General features: G+C 39.0%; 1 protein-coding gene across 2 annotated transcripts in view; it reads left to right on the plus strand.

Moving 5' to 3' along the window:
* CDHR4 (cadherin related family member 4) overlaps positions 1-17,656 on the plus strand; it is a 73,017-nt gene extending 55,361 nt beyond the window's left edge. For both annotated transcript variants that reach the window (XM_070738795.1, XM_070738794.1), the window contains 9 exons: positions 1,383-1,589; positions 2,720-2,853; positions 4,763-4,907; positions 5,893-6,107; positions 8,002-8,141; positions 9,419-9,460; positions 13,151-13,223; positions 14,573-14,606; positions 17,006-17,656. In XM_070738795.1, the coding sequence (XP_070594896.1) occupies positions 1,383-1,589; positions 2,720-2,853; positions 4,763-4,907; positions 5,893-6,107; positions 8,002-8,141; positions 9,419-9,460; positions 13,151-13,223; positions 14,573-14,606; positions 17,006-17,061 (1,046 nt within the window). In that variant the 3' untranslated portion in view covers positions 17,062-17,656. The remainder of the gene's footprint in view (positions 1-1,382; positions 1,590-2,719; positions 2,854-4,762; positions 4,908-5,892; positions 6,108-8,001; positions 8,142-9,418; positions 9,461-13,150; positions 13,224-14,572; positions 14,607-17,005) is intronic.
* Positions 17,657-20,642: the final 2,986 nt, after the last annotated feature.

The following is a 20,642-nucleotide window of genomic DNA, read 5'->3' on the forward strand; positions in this document are numbered from 1 at the left end:
AGAAATTACAAATGATTTGGTAGCTAGAGCCAGTGTTTTGCTTGGCAGTATGCCCAGCTGCCCAGAAAAATAAGGACAGATGTAAGGTGAAATGGTCGAGATGGCGAAGCATGAATTACCGTAATCTCTTTAGCGTGCCTTCCAGTAAATAGGCTTTTTCCTCATAGTAGCTATTTTATGAGAATGCTTTCAAAATTCCTAATATACTGTGGGGCCCAAAAGACTGGGGATCACAGGTCTATCCCCATCCATGTATTAATAATGTACAATTAAGGGCAAAGTTTCCAGTGACATGGACAAGAGTGCTGAATTCTTCCCCATGTGACTTACATTACATCCCAATATGTATAGAGAACTACAGAGATGGTTAATTACATGCAGTAATTATTAGCAAAAATTGAACTTAATCTAGAAAGGCAGAAAAGTATACCAAGTATACTGTCTTTGATATAAGAGAGACAGAAGGAGAAATTCTGTCAATCTTTTATGTTATTATAGCATATGTTATTTATTTATTTATTATTAGAGTTGGAAGGGACCTTGCAGGTCATCTAGTCCAACCCCTTGCTGGTGCAGGAGAACCTACATCATACTAGTCCAATAGCAGTACAGTGTTTTCTCAAAGATCTCTAGTGTTGGAGCGTTCACCACCTCTGCAGGCTAGCCCGTTCCACTGGTTGATCGCTCTCCCAGTCAGAAAGTCCCTCCTTATTTCCAGGTTGAATCTCTCCTTGGACAGCTTCCAACCGTTGCTCCTTGTCTGTCTCTCTGGTGCTTTGGAAAATAATGTGTCCCCCTCCTTTCTATGACAGCCTCTCAAGTATTTGTAGACTGCTATCATGTCCCCCTGGACCTCCTCTTTGCTAGGCTATCCATGCCCAATTCCTGCAACCTTTCCTTGTATGTTTTAGTTTCTAGTCCCTTTATCATTCTGGTTGCTCTCTTCTGCACTTTTTCTAGAGTATCAATGTTTCTTTTGTAGTATTCTAAGTGTGGTCTAACTATGGCATTATAGAGTGGTATTAGCATCTCCCTTGTATAAATAAAGTTCTAGTGTTTTTTGTGGTTGATTCCTGATTGTGCCTTTAAGAACCAACAATGGAACTATGACAAGTACCTAGAAGGAGCTATCACTGGGAGATAAGCAGATGATAGTTTCTCACTCATTCTCATCCCTGCTGTTCTCTAAAATAAAATCAACCACTTGATTGACAAATTTAGGGGTAAACTTTCAGGCCTGCAGCCTTCATGTATTGTATTTGAGCTTTGCTTGCTGTCTGTAATTATGTAGGTTTTAGGCACTTAGTTACTTGCCAATTATAAAGTGTTGCTGGAGCTTTGTCATCCTATAAGCTTTCCGAGTTTCTTTTTCTATCTTGCAGCCACTGTTTCTGTGCTGGTGACAGCAACACGAGTGAATGAATTTCGCCCAAAGTGCTCAAAACAGGTATTCAATGTACCAGAGAATACTGTGTATGGATACGGCTTTGGCAATGTCAATGGTTCTGATCGAGACTACCCATTCAACAAAATTGAATACAGCATCATGGATGCGGATGCTGGAGTTTTCTACGTTGATAGCCGTACAGGTAGCTAATGGTGGTCCTTCTTGGCAGGGCCTCCCCATGCTTCATCAACCAAACAGCTTAAGGGTCCTCTTTCACTAATTGTTTCACCTGCATCAAACTCTGTAAAACTCTGTAAAATATAACATAGGTACTACCATAATGAACTCAATCTGTATAGTCTGGAGGACAGAAGGAAAAGGGGGGACATGATCGAAACATTTAAATATGTTAAAGGGTTAAATAAGGTCCAGGAGGAAGAGTTTTTAATAGGAAAGTGAACACAAGAACAAGGGGACACAATCTGAAGTTAGTTGGGCGAAAGATCAAAAGCAACATGAGAAAATATTATTTTACTGAAAGAGTAGTAGATCCTTGGAACAAACTTCCAGCAGACATGGTAGATAAATCCACAGTAACTGAATTTAAACATGCCTGGGATAAACATATATCCATCCTAAGATAAAATACAGAAAATAGTATAAGGGCAGACTAGATGGACCATGAGGTCTTTTTCTGCCGTCAGACTTCTATGTTTCTATGCATCAGGGCTTCCTCAAAGAGAATACGGCAATATACTGATCTTCCATATTTAGAATCGAATTATGTTTGGTATCTACATGAGGAAGGCAGGTTCCAAACTCTGTAAAATATAACATAGGTACTACCATATATTTTAGGTCAAACAATTCCTAAAGAAGAGAATGAAGCTTACAAAAAATAATTAGTGAAAAGACAGAAAGCTTGTAGGGTTTTCTAGTTTATTGGACAGTGTCAAATAGCTTAATTACAAAAGAAAAGAAAAGAAAAGAAAAGAAAAAAGAAAGAAAGAAAGAAAGAAGGGGAAAGAGGGTGGGAGAGAGGGAGGAAGGGAAGGAAGGAAGATTCATGACCATTGTTCATGTTTCTCTCTCTCTCTCTCTCTCTCTCTCTCTCTCTCTCTCTCTCTGACTCTCTCTTCCTCACTCTCTTTGCTTTTGCCTGCCTTCCATCCCAGCTTTCCAGTTAAATGTTTAGATATTTTCTAAGCAACACATATATGTTTTCTAGCTCAACTGAATGACATGTAGATATAGATATTGAAGAGGAGCAGGCTGGGTCTGGATGTAGACTAAACTGAAAATCACTCAGAATAGTTTTATAACATCTCACAGGTGAGCTGCATGTACTTTTGCCCCTGGATTATGAAAAACAGAAAGTGTATCATCTGGCTGTCATTCTAAAAGACCTGGAGAATGGAGCAGGCCCTCAACAGACTACAAGGTGTAACGTCACGATATACGTGCAGGTAATTTGAAAACAGAAAGGAGTTTGCAGTATGTTGATACAGAGTCTGGACTACCCCCCAGCCCCACACCAGCTGTGTACAAGTACAAGTGCACTAGAGTGCCTTCCGTCCCCTGTCCTATTGCTCTCCTATATCACCTGTACCTTTCTTCTATTCCTATATATCTTCTTCTATTCTTTCATTGATATGTTCTATTACTATATCTTCTTTTCTATTATTTCTTAGATATATTTTACTATGAGTATCTCCTTTATAACCTTCATCATGTATTTTACTATATGTATATAGATATATATCCACTAAAACCCTAATTGTATATTGGACAAAATAAATAAATGAATGAATGAATGAATGAATGAATTATATCCCGCAGATCAAGCAATTGATTAAGTGAGATGGCTGGAGAACTCTGACTTGCATGCTGGATTCCCACCACACTTGGTAGCTCCTGGAACTCTGCCAAACAATTGAGATGCAGCAAACACCAGATTTTGGGGACATAATTATTGGGTGGGTGAGGAATTATTGGGGAGAGGAATATGGATATGGATGTGTGGGTTTGAGTAAAGACAATACTAAGTATAATAAATAAGAAAAACCCAAACAAGTCAACCTGTTCCCCTCTAGTCTGTGTAGCAACATGATTATAGTTTTTAAAAGTGGGAATGCACCCCTCTGGTCACAGAAAGATTGGCCCATCTTGTGCTAGGAAAAGCTGAGCTTTGAACAGCCTCCTTTTCCTATGATACAAAATTACCCATCTGCTATGGCAGTGTTTCCCAACCTTGGCAACTTGAATGCATCTGGACTTCAACTCCCATAACTCCCCAGCCAGCATTGCTGGCTGGGGAATTCTGGGAGTTGAAGTCCAAATACCTTCAAGTTGCCAAGGTTGGGAAACACTGTGCTATGTGACTAGTGGAGGCAATATGCAAATGTACAGCATCCTGTATTATGGATTTGTATCTTCCCACTTCTACTCTTTAATAGGCTATACAGTAATGTATGTTATTGGTTTTAAGTTATCACTCTTCTAAAATGTCCATTTGTTAAGGAAATTAGAATAGAATAGAATAGAATAGAATAGAATTCTTTATTGGCCAAGTTTGATTGGACACACAAGGAATCTCTCTTTGGTGCAGATGCTCTCAGTGTACATAAAAGAAAAGATACATTTGTCAAGAATCACAACAAGGAAAAACATGGCCTGTTGTCCTTGTTGCTATAAAGATGCCTTATCTGTGAATTCTTTCTGAAGCCATGAGGGTTTTTCCACCTAGGTTAAAGTTTGTTCCTTTGTTCCCACATGTTCACTACATTGGCCAGTCAACGTGTCCATTACTCCCATCAGCTTCTGGGCAGGGGCTGGACAAAGGATGACCTTGAGAATCTAGAAGGAATTTGTTATGGCTACAACCCTCATGCAACAGCCCCTCCTGAACTCCCACAACAAGAATACATTCTAAAGTATAACGTGTGACAGGCCAAAGTCTCCAAGTTCACTATGGCTTCGGCCAGACAACAGTTATAAGTCAATTTTTCACTGCCATTGTTACTTCAAATGGTCACTAAATGGATGGTTGTAAGTCAAGGACTACCTGCATTGTAATCTTATCTGGCAAATAACCAACTACAGAAAATTATATTTTCCCAGTCCAAAATCACTTCTGCAAGTACATGCTGTTTTTTAAAGTCTTACTTCGTTTGTGTGGAATTAGAATTATACATATGTTGCGATAGCTTAATTCCCCTTTGTGGCAACAGGGGAAGCGCGAAGCATGGAAATCTTGCTTGCTTGGAGGATTTTGTTCTGGAAAGTCTTTTGATCATTGCAACAAGGAAGAGAAAGTTTGGAAACCTTTGAGTCGTATACCATGAAACTTCTTGTTGTTGTTTTTTTTATCCCCAGGATGTGAACGATCATCCTCCTAAGTGTAAAGAACCATTTTTGGTGCATTCCATATATTCCACCCACGCCAGAACTTTGAAAATCACTGATATTAATTGTGAAGATGAAGACAGGGGAACCAAACTGACCTACAATATTGTTCGTGGTATGGAATGGATCGCAAATTCCCGGGGACCTGTTTAAATAAATTAAAAGAGATTCGTACCAGGGGTCTTCTTTGGGACCTGGAAAAAAAAGGAATAAGCTGAACAGGGAAAAAGTTGGAGAATAGAAGCTCACAATTAAATTTCAGAAAAAGTGGATGTAACCAGTAGCAAGATGTATTCAGTTAGTACTAGATTGTTACATTGTCCCACGGCGAGTTGGCCATGATGACTTGGCTGCAACAAGTTGGTCGTGGTGAGTTAGTTGTAGCAAGTTGGATGTGGCAAATTGTCCCATTCCTGGCTCAGGATGCACCCAGTGACTATCAGAGTCATAGGTGTGAATATGACAATGGCCACTGTGTTTTGGTGTCGACAGAGATCTAAAATAGTGAGGATGATTGTAGATCCGTTTCAAATAGCTTTCTGAAAGATTTCTGGTAGAAAGTTACAAGCAATTAAATTAGGAATGTTTATTTAGATTTGTATGTTTATTTAGATTTGTATGCCGCCCCTCTCCGCAGGAATAAATTTAACTCACTTAAAACAGCAATATCTCCGGGACCGCCTTCTGCCACATGAGTCCTAGTGACCGGTTAGGTCCCACAGAGTTGGCCTTCTCTGGGTCCTGTCGACGAAGCAATGTCATCTGGCAGGACCCAGGGGAAGAGCCTTCTCTGTGGCGGCCCCGACCCTCTGGAATCATCTCCCCCTGGAGATTAGGACTGCCCCCACCCTCCTTGCCTTTCACAAACTCCTTAAAACCCACCTCTGCCGTCAGGCATGGGGAAATTGATTCCCTGGGCCGTTTCATTTTATGCATGGTTTTGTCTGGGATATATGACTGTTTTTTATATTAAGGGTTTAAAAGTGTTTTTAAGTATTGGATTTGTACTGTGTTTATTGTTGTGAGCCGCTCCGAGTCTCCGGAGAGGGGTGGCATACAAATCTAATAAATAATAATAATAATGCTCTTTTATTTTCCAGGCAATGTAAATGGCCGTTTTCGCATGGACGGGAATAGACTTTTCCCTAACACCTTTTCCTACAGACCTGGTGGTGTATACGACCCTCTTGTTTTTGTGCTTCTGGTGGAAGTGACAGACAGTGATAGCTCACCTCGCTTCAGCACCACAGTCACAGTTGTTGTTAATGTGATCCCTTGGGCCACAACTGTACCTACTACCACCACAACTACTATGGTGAGCAGGCATATGTGTTGCGGCATAGACCTTATCTTCCATTTGCACCACAGGATTTATCACACATTTTTGCTACTTGTTCCCCAGTAAGTCATGAGAATGGATACTTTGCTATCTACATTGCTTCCATAATGAAGCATTTAGATCAGTGGTCCTCAATCTTTCTAATGCCGCGACCCCTTCCTCATTTTGTGGTGACTCCCGACCATAAGTCTAGCACCAATTCTCCCAACAGAGCTTTAAGTTGATTGGCTGAAAGGTCAGAGGGACGCCCTCCCTGTAAACTCCTGATTGGTCTGATTGTAAAAATATGTTCCAAGGCGCCAGAATAGAAGTTTTAGTTTCTAACACTATGGGAAATTTGTCTTTTCCTCTGGTCTTAGGCAACCCATGTGAAACAGTCTTTCAACCTCCCCCAAAGGGGTCCCGACCCCAGGTTGAAAACCACTAATTTAGACGTCTCCAGAGGAATGGCATTTAAAGATTGCTTTGTAGGTTCTATCAATATGAAAGCCCAATGGATTTTCTGAAGCAATGGGGAATTAGCACTATTTATTTTTAATTCCACTACAATGAATATATATAGTGCAGTGATACCTCGTCTTACAAACGCCTTGTCATACAAACTTTTTGAGATACAAACCCGGGGTTTAAGATTTTTTTGCCTCTTCTTACAAACTATTTTCACCTTACAAACTCACCGCCGCCACTGGGAATCCCTGCCTCCGGACTTCCATTGCCAGCAAAGCACCTGTTTTTGCACTGCTGGGATTCCCATGTGGCTCCCCTTGCTGGGAAACCCCACCTCTGGACAGAAGTCCGGAGGTGGGGTTTCCCAGCGAGGGGAGCCTCAGCAAAATTGCAGCATCGCAAAAACACAGAGGTCCAGAGTGGGGGTTTCGAGGACTTCAGTGTTTTTGCAATGCTGCAATTTCACTGATGCTCCCCTCACTGGGAAACCCCACCTCAGGATTTCCGTTGCCAGCAAAGCGCTCGTTTTTGTGATGCTGGGATTCCCCTGTTGGGATTCCCCTGCAGCATCACAAAAACACGGAAGTCCGGAGGTGGGGTTTCCCATGGAGGGGAGCCTCAGGGGAATCCCAGCAGCGCAAAAACAGGTGCTTCGGCTGGCAAAAGGGGTGAGTTTTGGGCTTGCATGCATTAATCGCTTTTCCATTGATTCCTATGGGAAACATTGTTTCATCTTAAAAACTTTTCACCTTAAGAACCTCGTCCTGGAATCAATTAAGTTTGTAAGACAAGGTATCACTGTACTTCTTCCTCCTCGTATTTTCCCCACAACAACAATCCTGTGAAGTAGGTTGGGCTGAAAAAGGGAGACTGGCCCAAATTCACTCAGGTAGTTTTCATGCCCAAATTGGGATTTAAATCACAGTCTTCTGGTTACTTTATGATACTTTCCCCCCTCTCCATGTGGTTTGGAATATGTGCGTGAGAGTAAATGACTCTGAGGCTGCTGCTCAGCACAGTTTTATCTTGCTATTGTAAAGTACTCTGACTTAGCTACTGAGAGACTGTCAAATTCTCAACAAAAACTCCTAGAGCTGGTAGCATTAATCATACTAATTTGGCTGCTGCAAACTGTAATTTGCAATAGGCGTAAGACTGAACATCCCTTGGCATTGCTTAAGCATTGTTGCAGGCTGAATAAGGAATTTAATAGATTGAATCAGAGTTATGATGAAGAATGAATTGTAAAGAAATGTCCATAAAATTCAAGAAGAACCAGCACCCAATAATTTAGCTCTTTCATGAGCTACACGGGTAGATTTCGGCTGGTCTGAGCTTAGCATCTGAAAAAGCTGTGTGTCTCTCCACACTAAATTTATTACTATTATGATTTAGTATTATAATCATACTTTTATGATTTCAGACAACCCCCAAGAAGCCGATTGTTTTGCACAGAACTGTGACATACTGGGCACCAGATCCATGGTTTGTGGTGGTTCTTACACTCACCGGACTCCTCCTCTTTTGTGCCTTGGGTTTGCTGTTTTGGCAATTCTGCCGGAGGTGAATATTCAGGAAAATCGTTCCTGTGTTAGTAGTTTGAAATCTAACATTAACTACCGATTGACTTACTGGTTGTGTATCATCAACTCAGTGCTGACTATTAGCAACTACTTAGATGGGCCTTCTCTGGGATGACCACAGTTATTAGCACTGACTATTTCAGGATGCATTATGAACAGGTATTAGATTGAAACTAAATATGAGCAATCTTTATCCAAGGTAAATGATGGTAAAATATGATTTGGTAAAATATCAGGGGTGAAATCCGGCAGGTTCTGACAGGTTCTGGAGAACTGGTAGCGGAAATTTTGAGTAGTTCGGAGAACTACCAAATACAGTGATACCTCGTCTTACAAACGCCTCGTCATACAAACTTTTCGAGATACAAACCTGGGGTTTAAGATTTTTTTGCCTCTTCTTACAAACTATTTTCACCTTACAAACCCACCGCCACCGCTGGGATGCCCCGCCTCTGGACTTCCGTTGCCACCGAAGCACCCTTTTTTGCACTGCTGGGATTTCCCCGAGGCTCCCCTCCATGGGAAACCCCACCTCCAGCAGTGCAAAAATGGGCACTTCGCTGGCAACGGAAGTCTGGAGGTGGGGTTTCCCAGCAAGGGGAGCCTCAGTGAAATCGCAGCATCGCAAAAGCACAGAAGTCCAGAGGTGGGGTTTCCCATGGAGGGGAGCCTCAGGGAAATCCCAGCAGTGCAAAAACAGGCGCTTCGGCTGGCAAAAGGGGTGAATTTTGGGCTTGCACGCATTAATCGCTTTTCCATTGATTCCTATGGGAAACATTGTTTCGTCTTACAAACTTTTCACCTTAAGAACCTCGTCCCGGAACCAATTAAGTTTGTAAGACAAGGTATCACTGTACCATCTCTTGCTAGCCCCAGAGTCGGATGGGAATAGAGATTTTGTAATATCCTTCCTCCAGGAGTGGGGTGGGAATGAAGATTTTGCAGTATCCTTCCTTCCCCTGCCATGCCCACCAAGCCACACCCACCAAGCCACACCACGGCTAGTACATCAAGCCCACAGAACCGCTAGTAAAAAAAAAGGATCAAATTTCACCCTGAAAAATATACTATAGCCCTTTCCCCATCTGGAAAAATTGATCTTTTCCAATTTACTCTATGCTCCCAAGAAAACATTCCCTGTTCTTCCAGGCTGAAAAAAACATTATAGTTTCTTTCATATCATCTCAAAGCGCCGACCACATTCAAATAGGAAATGATGTCTTTTGAAAACTGACTTTGTTCTTGTTTGGCTTTCAGAAAGCCCCCAGGAGAGATATCTCAGTCTCTATTGCAGAATACGTAAGTGCTTCTTGTCATGAATAACTTGTAGTCATCATGTGAAAATACTATTTCTGTATTTCATGTCTAATTTTGGTGACAAAGCCTTGGAATGATATGAACTATTAATTAGAAGCCTTTATTTTTAAAGATCAACAAAGAAAAATAAGATAGCATGACTTAAAAAAGGAACACATGACACAGATTGTAAAATTTTGAGAAGGTTAAATGTGAAAGTAACAACTTTTTAAAAACTTTCTCAAGTGGGATTCTAAAATTTTAAGACATGTCTTTCCTCTGGACTCAGTGGGGCAGTGTTTCCCAACCTTGGCAACTTGAAGAGATCTGGACTTCAACTCCCAGAATTCCCTGGCTGGGGAATTGTGGGAGTTGAAGTCCAAATGTCCTCAAGTTGCCAAGGTTGGGAAACACTGCAATAGGGAAATGAAATGCCGTAATATGGTGTGATTGTTGTCATTTCGCTTTATTTCTGGCTTGAAGCCTAGGTGGTGAAAGGAATTTACTACATTTTATGTGGGAATAATATGCACCTCTAACCATCACAATATTACCAATAACAGTCTTTATAGCTTTATAATTTCTACAGTAGTTTTGGTATTTTGTTTTGTTTGATCTGTAGGTTAGATAGTTATGAACTTGAGCTTATGTTCCTGTATGTACATGTATTTGTATATTGACACACCTATACCCAAACACCCACACACATTTAGATATATACGATGGTGATGTTAGAGGATAACTTTGTCTTATCTGACTCTTGGTGATGCTCTTCACGTTTTCCAATCTTGCTCTGTTTCTTTGAGTTTTTCGTTGCTATGGCTGGAATCAGCTTTCATGGTGTCCAGCCATCGCGTTCGTTAGTGGCCTAGTTTCCTTTTACTGCAAACTCGTCCAAATAAAGTTATTTTCTCCAGTGAATTCGCCTGCATGACATGGCCAAAATAAGTATAATGCAATTTAGTGATTTTTGTTTTTGCCTTCTAGGGGCATGGCTGGTGTTATGTACTTCAGTACTTGCTTATTAATCATCTTTTCTGTCCAAGAAAGACAGAGGAGCCTTCTCCAGAACCACAGCTCAAATAAATTGATTTTCTTCCCATCTTGCTTTTTTTAAGGTCCAGCTTTCACAACCATAGCTAGCTGTGGACAACATGATTGAGTGGACTAATCTACATTTGGTTGCCAGGCTAATGTTCTTGCTTTTTCATATTTGGCTCATGTTCATCATCACTGTGCAATTCAGTGGGGTGTTTTACTTCTGGGCTGTATCCACCAGTCTGATTGATCTGCAATCCTAGGAAAGTGAATTTTTCTATCTCTTCACCATCAATTTCTATTTTGATGTTTCCATTTCTTTCAGTGGTCATGAGCTTGGTCTTTTTGATGTTCAGAAAGAGACAAAAATGCTCACTTTCTTCTTTGGGTTTCTTGATCAGATGTTCTTTGTTAGTGATGGCTAATTTTTTTCCAGACTGAGTACCCAAAGCATGTAAGCGAACCCCCAAAATGCAATTTGTGCATGGTCCCCGTGCATCCCATGTACACACCCCACACATTCACGTGCAGCCCCCTGCACACACCCCATCCTAGTGCATGTACGACAGAGACCCAAACACTAGCTACTGGTAGGAGGCCCACATGCATGCACAGCAGCGCTGAACTGGGGCGACGGTTCATGTTCCCACAGAGAGGGTGCAGCGTGCCATCTCTAGCACATGTGTCATAGGTTCGCCATAATGGTTCTAGGCTTTCTTTGCTTTTTTAGAGGAGAGTTGTATCATCAGTGTTCTGGTCAAGCTGAATTGCTCCAAAAAACCTCTCTTTTCAAGGCTTAGATTTTCAAAATAACAGGTCTTCATTCTCTTCCACACTGGAAAGTCATCAAGGTTACAATACAGTATGCTAAGCACATTCCGATCTCACAGGCTGGGTTTCACAAAGCTATAAATTCTCTCTAATGAGCAGATGAAAGGCTTCTGGCATCTCCTTATCTCTGGGTCATACTAAAGCTGATTTCAAACAGTTTATCATGAAATATCAAAAGCTTACTTCTCGGAAGTGACAACATACGTCCATATTCAATATGCAGTTTGCACAAAAGCATCCTTCTCTTCCGGGCATCTCAGGATGTGATGTATCAAATTGATTTACACATTCTAAATTAGCAGATTCAAAACTTTTTCCCAACGTCTACTTTTGAGAAAGCATTTTTTATAAATTTGTATGACTATAAATATGTGTCTGTATTACATGCTGATCCTTTCATTGGATATCAACTATTGGATACACACCATATTAACAGACTCTGTTTTTACAATTAATTGATGGAAGAAAGAAATATTTTGTGAAGCATGATGTGGATGGGGTTCTATTGAATTTATTTATTTAATTTATTTATTGGATTTGTATGCCGCCTACACCCCAACAGCTGAAATTCTGTTCCAGCTTGAAAACTTTACATCAAAGGCTCTAAGAAAAATAATATTCTACCATAAGAATGTTTTATGCAAATTCAGTATATTGGCTTTTTAATTATTCTGCTTCTGGCAGTCCAGAGGGAGGAACCATATAATATGCTAAGCATCTGTGCTTTATTCTTTAGTTCTGTGGTTCTCACACTTTCAGGTATTTTGAACCCTTAAAATAAAATAAATGTATATGATCCCCTAGGAATTAATGGCTTCATTAATATTCGGGTTGGGCAAAATTAAATATATTGCTTCTTATATTACTTCTAATAATTCAGTTTTAGTCTATATAGCAGATGGCTTCTCAAACATTATATTATAGGACTTCTCAAATGTTATGGAATTGCAACTCAGTATGGTCATTTGGGTAACAGAGATCAAAGATCAGAGACATTTTTAATAGTGTCCTATGTCACTTGCATGTCTGATCGGGTTTTTATAAATACTGTGACCCCCTTCTAAGATGCTCATGACTATTCAGTATATCCTGACTCAATCTGAAACCCCTTCAATCTATTTCACTAATCTCTCTTGCCTCACCCAGCTGTAAAAAGTTCATCAGACACTCTCCTCATTTCTGTGCCATTTCTATTTCTTTGCAATCTTTCCTTTTTAAAAATGACAATAGTTTTCACGCTGATGTTATTCATTTGCTGAAAATATAGATAGCTATAGCAATGAAATTTTGCCGTTGCTAAAAAGTCGGTGCTGCCATTTTTTTTGATAATCTGTCTGCAGGTTATCAAAGGCCTGTGGATGACTCTTGATGTCCAAATCCTATATTTCAGATTTAACAGATTAACAGAATTGAAAGGGACCTTGTAGGTCAGCTAATGCAACCCCCCCCCCAGGCTTTCACATTCTTCTAGAAAAATTTGAGGTGGGTTTGTGTGCCCTAAATGTATTGGGACTGTAATTCTTACAATACCTAGCCATACCAGCATGGTCATGCTATAATCTCCATATATTTGTGGACAAGCGTTTGGGAGAAACTAGAGTGGAGCATCAGTTAATTTATGATAGAGCTCCAGGCTGTATCTTTTATGTCAGTATTTCCCAAGCTTGGCCACTTGACTTCAATTCCTAGAATTCCCCAGCCAGCAATGCAAAGTCCATACCAATTGGTCAAGGTTGAAAACACTGTTTTGTGTCATTGGTTCTGCTAGACTTCTCTCAGGACATTTAATGGAAGAGCTCTTTTTTCATGTCTCACACTCTGTAGGAACAAAGAAGTGGGAAAAAATTACAAGGTGACAGAAGAAGCAAGGAAAGATACCACTGACTTGCAGAGTCTGGTATGTTATCACGGGCTAGCTTGATTTTCTTTTATTTTTTATATTTAAGACTGTACTTAAGCTGCTGTTGTATCCTGCAGTTGATCAGTTGCAATTATCCTTGTGGCCATAAGTAGCAAGGAAAGTACAGTATCTCACGGAGTACATAAAATAGCATTAGAGTAGGCAAAATGGCACTGCCCGCTCAATGCATTTATGTAGACTTTCCTCTGGAGGATGTCAGGAAGTTACAAGCAGGTATAAAATGGCTGCAATGTTATTTATCTTATTATTTTATTTATTTATTTTGTCCAGTACACAATAATACACAATAATACACAATGAAGGTAATAGAGGACACCTTCAAGGAAATAGAATTAGAAAAACAATAGAAGAGAGAATATAGGGTAAAATAAATCAATAAGAGAATAGAAGAAAGATATAGGGATAGAAGAGAAGATATATGGGATATAGGAGAGACAATAGGACAGGGGTCGGAAGGCACTCTAGTACATTTATGCACACGCCTTACTGACCTCTTAGGAATCTGGAGAGGTCAACCATGGACAGTCTAAGGGTAAAATGTTGGGGGTTAGGGGATGATACCACAGAGTCCGGTAATGAGTTCCATGCTTCAACAACTCTATTACTAAAGTCATATTTTTTACAGTCAAGTTTGGAGCGTTTAATATTGAGCTTGAAACTGTTATGTGCTCTTGTGTTGTTGTGGTTGAAGCTGAAGTAGTTGTTGACAGGCAGGACATTGCAGCATATAATCTTGTGGGCAATACTTAGATCATGTTTAAGGCATCTTAGTTCTAAGATTTCTAGGCTCAGGATTGTAAGTCTAGTTTCGTACGGTATTCTGTTTCGAGTGGAGGAGTGAAGGGCTCTTCTGGTGAAGTATCTCTGGACATTTTCAAGGGTGTTAATATCTGAGATGCGGTATGGGTTCCAAACAGATGAGCTGTATTCTAGGATGGGTCTGGCAAAAGTAAACTCTGGTAAGTAGTGTGAGATTGCAGAGCAGAAGCTACGTAGGATTAAATTAACAACTCTTGAAGCCTTCTTGGCGATGTTGTTGTAGTGGGCTTTGGCACTTAGGTCTTTTGTAATTAGTACTCAAAGGTCCTTAACTGAGTGGCTGTTATCTGTGATAATTTAATTATTCAATTTGTATTTGGAGTTCTGATTATTTTTGCCGATGTGCAGGACTGGGACAGTCACTAAATGACAGAAGATTAAGTCTAAGGTAGCTTTCTTTCTTCTTCCCGGGCTTCTTGCCCTTGGGAAGAAGTGGATCATATATCTCTCTCCCTCCCTCCTTCCCTCCCTCTCTCTTTCCCTCCCTCCCCTCTCTCTCATTATAGGAACACCAATTTGATGGCCGAGCTCAAGATCCCGGTAAGTTTAATCTGCAGTTGGTTTTAAATCATCTTGACCTCTACAGCATAGTCCAGTGGTTCCCAACCTTTTTTTGGCCATGCGCCACCTAAGCATCTCTAATCCTGAGGCGTCCTACCCCCCCCCCCATGATATATAATTCTTATTATTCTAAAAGTGAACTACTCACCCAGAGGAAGTCTAAAAGGCCATTAACTAGGTTTAAACAAGGTTCCAATTTCCCCCATTAAAAATGAAATTGCCCCCTGTGGGGCTTGGGCCCCACATTAGGAACCAGGGGCATAGTCCAATCAATCAATAGAAAAGACATAAAATCTCAATTTCCCATAAAATGTATTCTTGTATAATAATTGCAAGAAAGGAAATACCAGAGTTCATCTTTTAGCAAAAGCTGGATTTATTTGCAAGAGACTGAGAGCTGCAGTTGCTGTCACATATCACATGCTTCTAGAGGGCCTGCAGAGCTTAGGCGGCTGAAAACCTTTACTGCTGTATGTTGCTGGTTTCCTTACACATAATAGGAAATGATTGCCAGAGACCATACTAGATTTATGCCATTGTTATGTTCTGCAGAGGACTTGGTAATACACTACCCTAATTCCTTGCTGGGAAGTCTGACTTTAGATGAAGGACGTCCTGTCTATGCCCTTTTCCATAATTGTTCACTGGACTGTGCCATTTTCTGGCTCCGGGGGGACCTCTGGTGGGGGGAAGGCCATTTTCGCCCTCCTAAAAAGGCTCTGAAGCCTAGGGAGAGCAAAAAAGGGTGTGCCATTGTATGCTGGAGCGTCCCACATGCATGCATGGGGGTTGCATGGAATTATGCCTGTGGGCACCCATGCACGCACGCCTGCACCCCACCTCATTTGTCATGCGAATCAAAAAAGGTTCACCATCACTGGCCTAAGTTGTCTATAAGAAACTCTTAAGTTTTTTAACATAAATAATGTTTTTTTATAGACAAACAAACATACAATACATGGTTAATACATCAGTGCATCATCTGTGTGCTTCTTCTGTGCCTTCTCCTTATTCCACCATTATTTCTCATATCCTAATATTATTTCATTTGTTATAACATTTCATCTCCTTTCTTTACAATATTATTCTATACAATATTATTCTATATCTCTTCTCCAACCAATCATAAAATTGAACCCTTATCTGAAAATATTTCAATTCCTCTCTTTCTTTAAGTATCAAGGTCAATGTATTCATTTCTGTACAATCCAATATTTTCTTAATTATTTCTTCCTCCATAGGGATTCTCCATAGGGATTCTCTCTGCTTTCCATCTTTGCACAAACACTATACTTGCTGTCATTATCACATGTACAATCAAAATATATTTTTCTTAATGAATTTCTCTGGTAAGATACTCAATAGAAACAGTTCTGGTTTTAAATCTATATGTTGCTGTATCATTTCTTCTAACCATGTTTTAATTTTAATCCAATAATTTCTTGCTTTTGGGCATGTCCACCACGTATGATAATACAATCCAGGTAACTGATGACATTTCCAACATTTTTCAGATTTATCTTTAAATATTTTTGCCAGTTTTTCAGGTGGCATGTGCCATCTATAAAACATTTTATACTGATTTTTCTTATATACTATGGACTTGTAATTTTTAATTCCTTTCCCATAACTGCTAACATTTATCTAACTCAATTGAATAACCACATTTTTTTGCCTATATTATCGTTGTTTTAAAAACTCTTACATTTTTGTATACTCATACTTGTGTCTTTAGTGACAAGTTTTTTTCTCATCCTTGTCTCACCCATTTTTGGCTCCATCCCACCACAAATCATTCAGATATAGTCCTAGGGTAAAACAAACCCCCCAACTCCACCACCTCCATGTACTGGATAGTTTTCTTGACAGACCCACATTGGTGATTTTCCTGTTGTTGTTGTTTTAATTCCACTCTCGCTTGCAGCCCTTGTATTCTCTGCTGGTTTTGTGTTAAGTATTAAGCCGTTTTATATTCAAGTATTAAGCAGCCCAACCTTATGTGGCTTTGAAACACAGATGTTTTACCAGATGATGTTACCCATTGAAGAACTTGCAAAAAGGACGAATAATTATATGCCTGTTGGTGGGTCTCTAGAAGTTTTCTAGGTCTGTGCAATGTTACAAAGTCAAACCATTTCATATTTAGAAGTGAAATTGTAAGCAACTCTGGATAAGTCTCTATTTCCCCCCATTCTGTAGAGGAGCAGCTTTGAGGTATTCCATGACATTGTATAACATTATGAAATTCAGATTACCTCTGTCTTAGAGCTGTGTTTTCGAAGATGGACAGCTTTACAAAAATAAACCAAGCAAAAGATAAGAAGGTAATGCTAAAGCAGGCAAAAAAACTAACGCTACCCCTTGTTTTTTGTCTTAAGTCTCTGGAGAATATTATCTGTTTGACAGCATTACTGGAGCACGACGTTGGGTGTGAGCATGGAGGAAAAAGAAGAGGCAGCTTGTTGGACACCAAGCAAGTCTCTGTCTGGAATCTGCTGTATATGCTGATATGGTGGCATAAGAGTAGCTTTCCATTAGTTATATGATTTTTTAAATAATCAGAGTTGTCACTTTCCTTTCTTCTTTTGCTGTTGTTTCATTAATGAAAAATTCTTTCCACTACTTATGGTACCCCCATATCTGGAAATTCTCCATATTATGTGAGTTGGTAATAATGGTGATATGCTACTAGCTGAAACATCAACCATTTGTCCCTCCTTCTTACAAAGCCATCTGATAATAAAGCCATGTGCTGTAATAAAGGCTCTTTTAGTGTAGTTTGAGTGCAAAAGAGTTGTATGTGGAATGTAGGATCTGGTTCAAAACAAAGGGATATCAATTGAGTTTAAATTATCTATGTCTCTGGTTAGGCATATTTACTTCTGTTGTAGCTCAATGGTTCTGAAGAGTTGCGGCATTTCACAATATAGCATTATGTATGCATTTATTTCCATCAATTTCATTTCTCTTGCTGATTATTGGAATTGTTTGAATAACTGACAAAAAAATAAAAGGATTATGCAAAGCAACAACATGTTGGGTGAATATTCCAAAGTCAAACACAGCAAAATGGGATACAGTCATTTTAATTTTCTATTACTTTATTCAGTGCAAATTACGTTGTGTTTTCCAGGCAATCCCTAGGCATATTACCCTGTTTTCCCCCAAATAAGACATCCTCTGATAATAAGCCCAATCGGGCTTTTGAGTGCATGAAATTAGGCCAAGCACTTATTTCAGGATTCAAAACAATATAAGAAAGGGTCTTCTTTTTGCAGAAAACATGGTAGTGCTATTATATTATAATAAAGCAATAAAAAAGAAATTATAAACATACTTCCCTGACAGATAAAAGTTATCAAAACTCAGAAATCTTTAGGGCATGAAATAGCAACTTTCAGACCTTCTGTGATCCAAATGCCTGCCAGATTGATTCCTTTCCTGCTTCAAGGGGGTCTGTTGTATTTGGAATAGGGAACACAGTGAAAGTCTTCTTAGAGCAGCTTTCTACTGAAAACCTGGAAATTAGTACTGCAGCTTGCATGCAAAATTCTGCATGCAATGGCCAATGATGGGATTTACAGCATTGTATTATTTAAAATATTTGGATATCATCTAAATGTTGATTATGCACGTAGTCCTACAATTTATAGTAAAAAAAATTTTTTTTGGGTGTGCAGTAGTGGCCAGGACAAACTTGCGGTGTGAAAGTGCCCTCTGCTGGAGCAGCCAATCAAAACAACTTAATTTGTTACTGGAAAAAATAGAAGATTACATATACATTGGGGATATGTAAATTTTTGGTGTTGCACAATAAATTAATTGCTTAATTAAGTACAAGCAATTAAGTAAAGTAAATATATTGACAAGTTCTATAGGATAGTATAACTTCTTTTTAATAGACTACCACTATGTTGAATTGTTAAATATATTTAAATACATAGTGCAAAAAAGAAATTATTGAAATACAAAGTAGAAAAAACCAAAAAAAATGCTGTATTTGAAATAAAAGAAAAAAAGCATGGTGAAATTAAGCCAATTGTATATTTTTCTTATCAGCCAGAGCAGCTGCTAGCTAAAGCTAAAGCAAGTGGGAGAAGCTGAATAAACAACAAATGAACTGAAGAATAACAAATAAATAAGAGCTGAAATAGAGAGTGCCTATTGGGATTGTGGGTATTTAGGAAAAGTCAAAATGTCAAAAAGATATTGAATTACATAGTGGGGAAAGGATTGAATTACCAATAATTTACTATGTTTATTGGCTGATACTAGTATACTTTAAAACCTTCCTGGAGAATGAATATAAAGAATAGGCACTAAAGGCACCATAACTACTTTTGGAAACTTAATAACTATCCTTCTCAATGTAAAGGAACAATCTCAACAAATTAGAGGTTATTATTGAAATTGGAATTAGGTAACCTCTATTAATAGCTACTCTTCTTGATGGCTAGTTTATGTATTAATTGCAGACTCAAGGGCTCTTATCTTAAAATACCAACTACTAAGAAGCAAATTGAAAAGGCAATTTATATTTAACTTCTACACTTCTGCTTTTAAATTTGCTTCTACATTGGTTGATAACTATTACATGGATGCTGGATCCTGTATCCAGTTAAATATGTTAAGTTCTATGTATTTAAGATTTCCAGAAAGGAATATTCTGTGACAGGTTATCACACAGTCAATGTTTCATATATGCAATTATGTGTAGGGTGGAAGGCCAGTGTAAAGCTTTTACATACTATTGACTTTCAGATATGTGAAAAGTACTTTCTGGATACATGCAGGAGAAGTGGCTGCAATATTTTATTAAAAAGATCTATAATTTAAAAATAACATTTTACTTGGATTGGTACTTTGTATGTGAACTTACTTTCTAATACTGATGAAACTGCCATGTTCAGAAAATTTTGTCATTGCCTTGGTAAAAAAACAAGGTTCCTTTAATCTCATTTGATGGGCAAATATTGTATTTCTCCATTTTCTCTTTGTTTAGAAAACTAGCAGAAAGCCCACACCAGTTACACTTCATTGTGATACCTTGTATTATGGTCATAGCTGAAGGTTCATTTTCCTATTGTGGCCTACTTTTTAAAAAATCTGGTTAGATGTAACAAACAATATTAAACATATTGTCCTCAATAATGAAAACAGTTCAAAATGTCCTTAGCCTCTTCCTTTAATGCTGGTCAAGAAAACCTCATGATTTTAGTGCTTTCAAACAAAACAAATTCAGTAGGAGTGAAATATATGTACAACTGTATCATTTACTTTCACCTGCACCTCTCATTGCTGCAGTTTTGAACTGAAATTTGATTTAAAAATAAATTAAAAAGAGGACAGAGAAATTGTCTGCTTTGTAAAGATATAAATTATTTGGTGGGTTAGGCTGTGTGCAATGGGTTCCGTCTGACCTAAATAATTTGCCATGGGACAACCACGTTGCCAACAGAGAAATTTAGAAAACAAGTTAGAAATTCGTTTTTGAAAAGACTAGACAATGTTTGTTTGTTAGTAAGTCTGGTAATGCTAGCACATATATTCAGTAAACCCTTTAAAGCTATGAACATTTTTTCAAAGTAAAAATTTAAGACAATCTTAGTCAGAAGGCAAGTTTTGACAGCCGGAATAAGACAGGAGTTTGTAAAACATTTAGAAAGTCTCCTGAGAGATAAGACAGTATGAGAAATATGTCATGCCAGGGTTCAGAAGCTAAGCGGCGGAAAGTTAGCTTAAGAATCACTTTCCTCTGAAGGCTCAGAGGTCAATTGTTAAAAAGAGCAACCTCAAGAGGGCCTTACGGAATAGCAGCGAAAGGCTTTTGTGATTGGCTGGCGAATCATTCCTCGTTAGCCAATAGGAAATAGCCCCCGCAAAAAGGTTGGTTTCGTCACATTTGCGCAGCGTGCGTTGGAAAACCGGAGACGGGGAAGAAGGCGCAGAGAATTTGGAAGAAGTGACGGACACGTCATCCAATAAAAATGAGAACCAATAGAAACCTGGGAATGC

Source organism: Erythrolamprus reginae, chromosome 2, assembly GCF_031021105.1.
Source record: "Erythrolamprus reginae isolate rEryReg1 chromosome 2, rEryReg1.hap1, whole genome shotgun sequence".
NCBI lineage: Eukaryota > Metazoa > Chordata > Lepidosauria > Squamata > Dipsadidae > Erythrolamprus > Erythrolamprus reginae.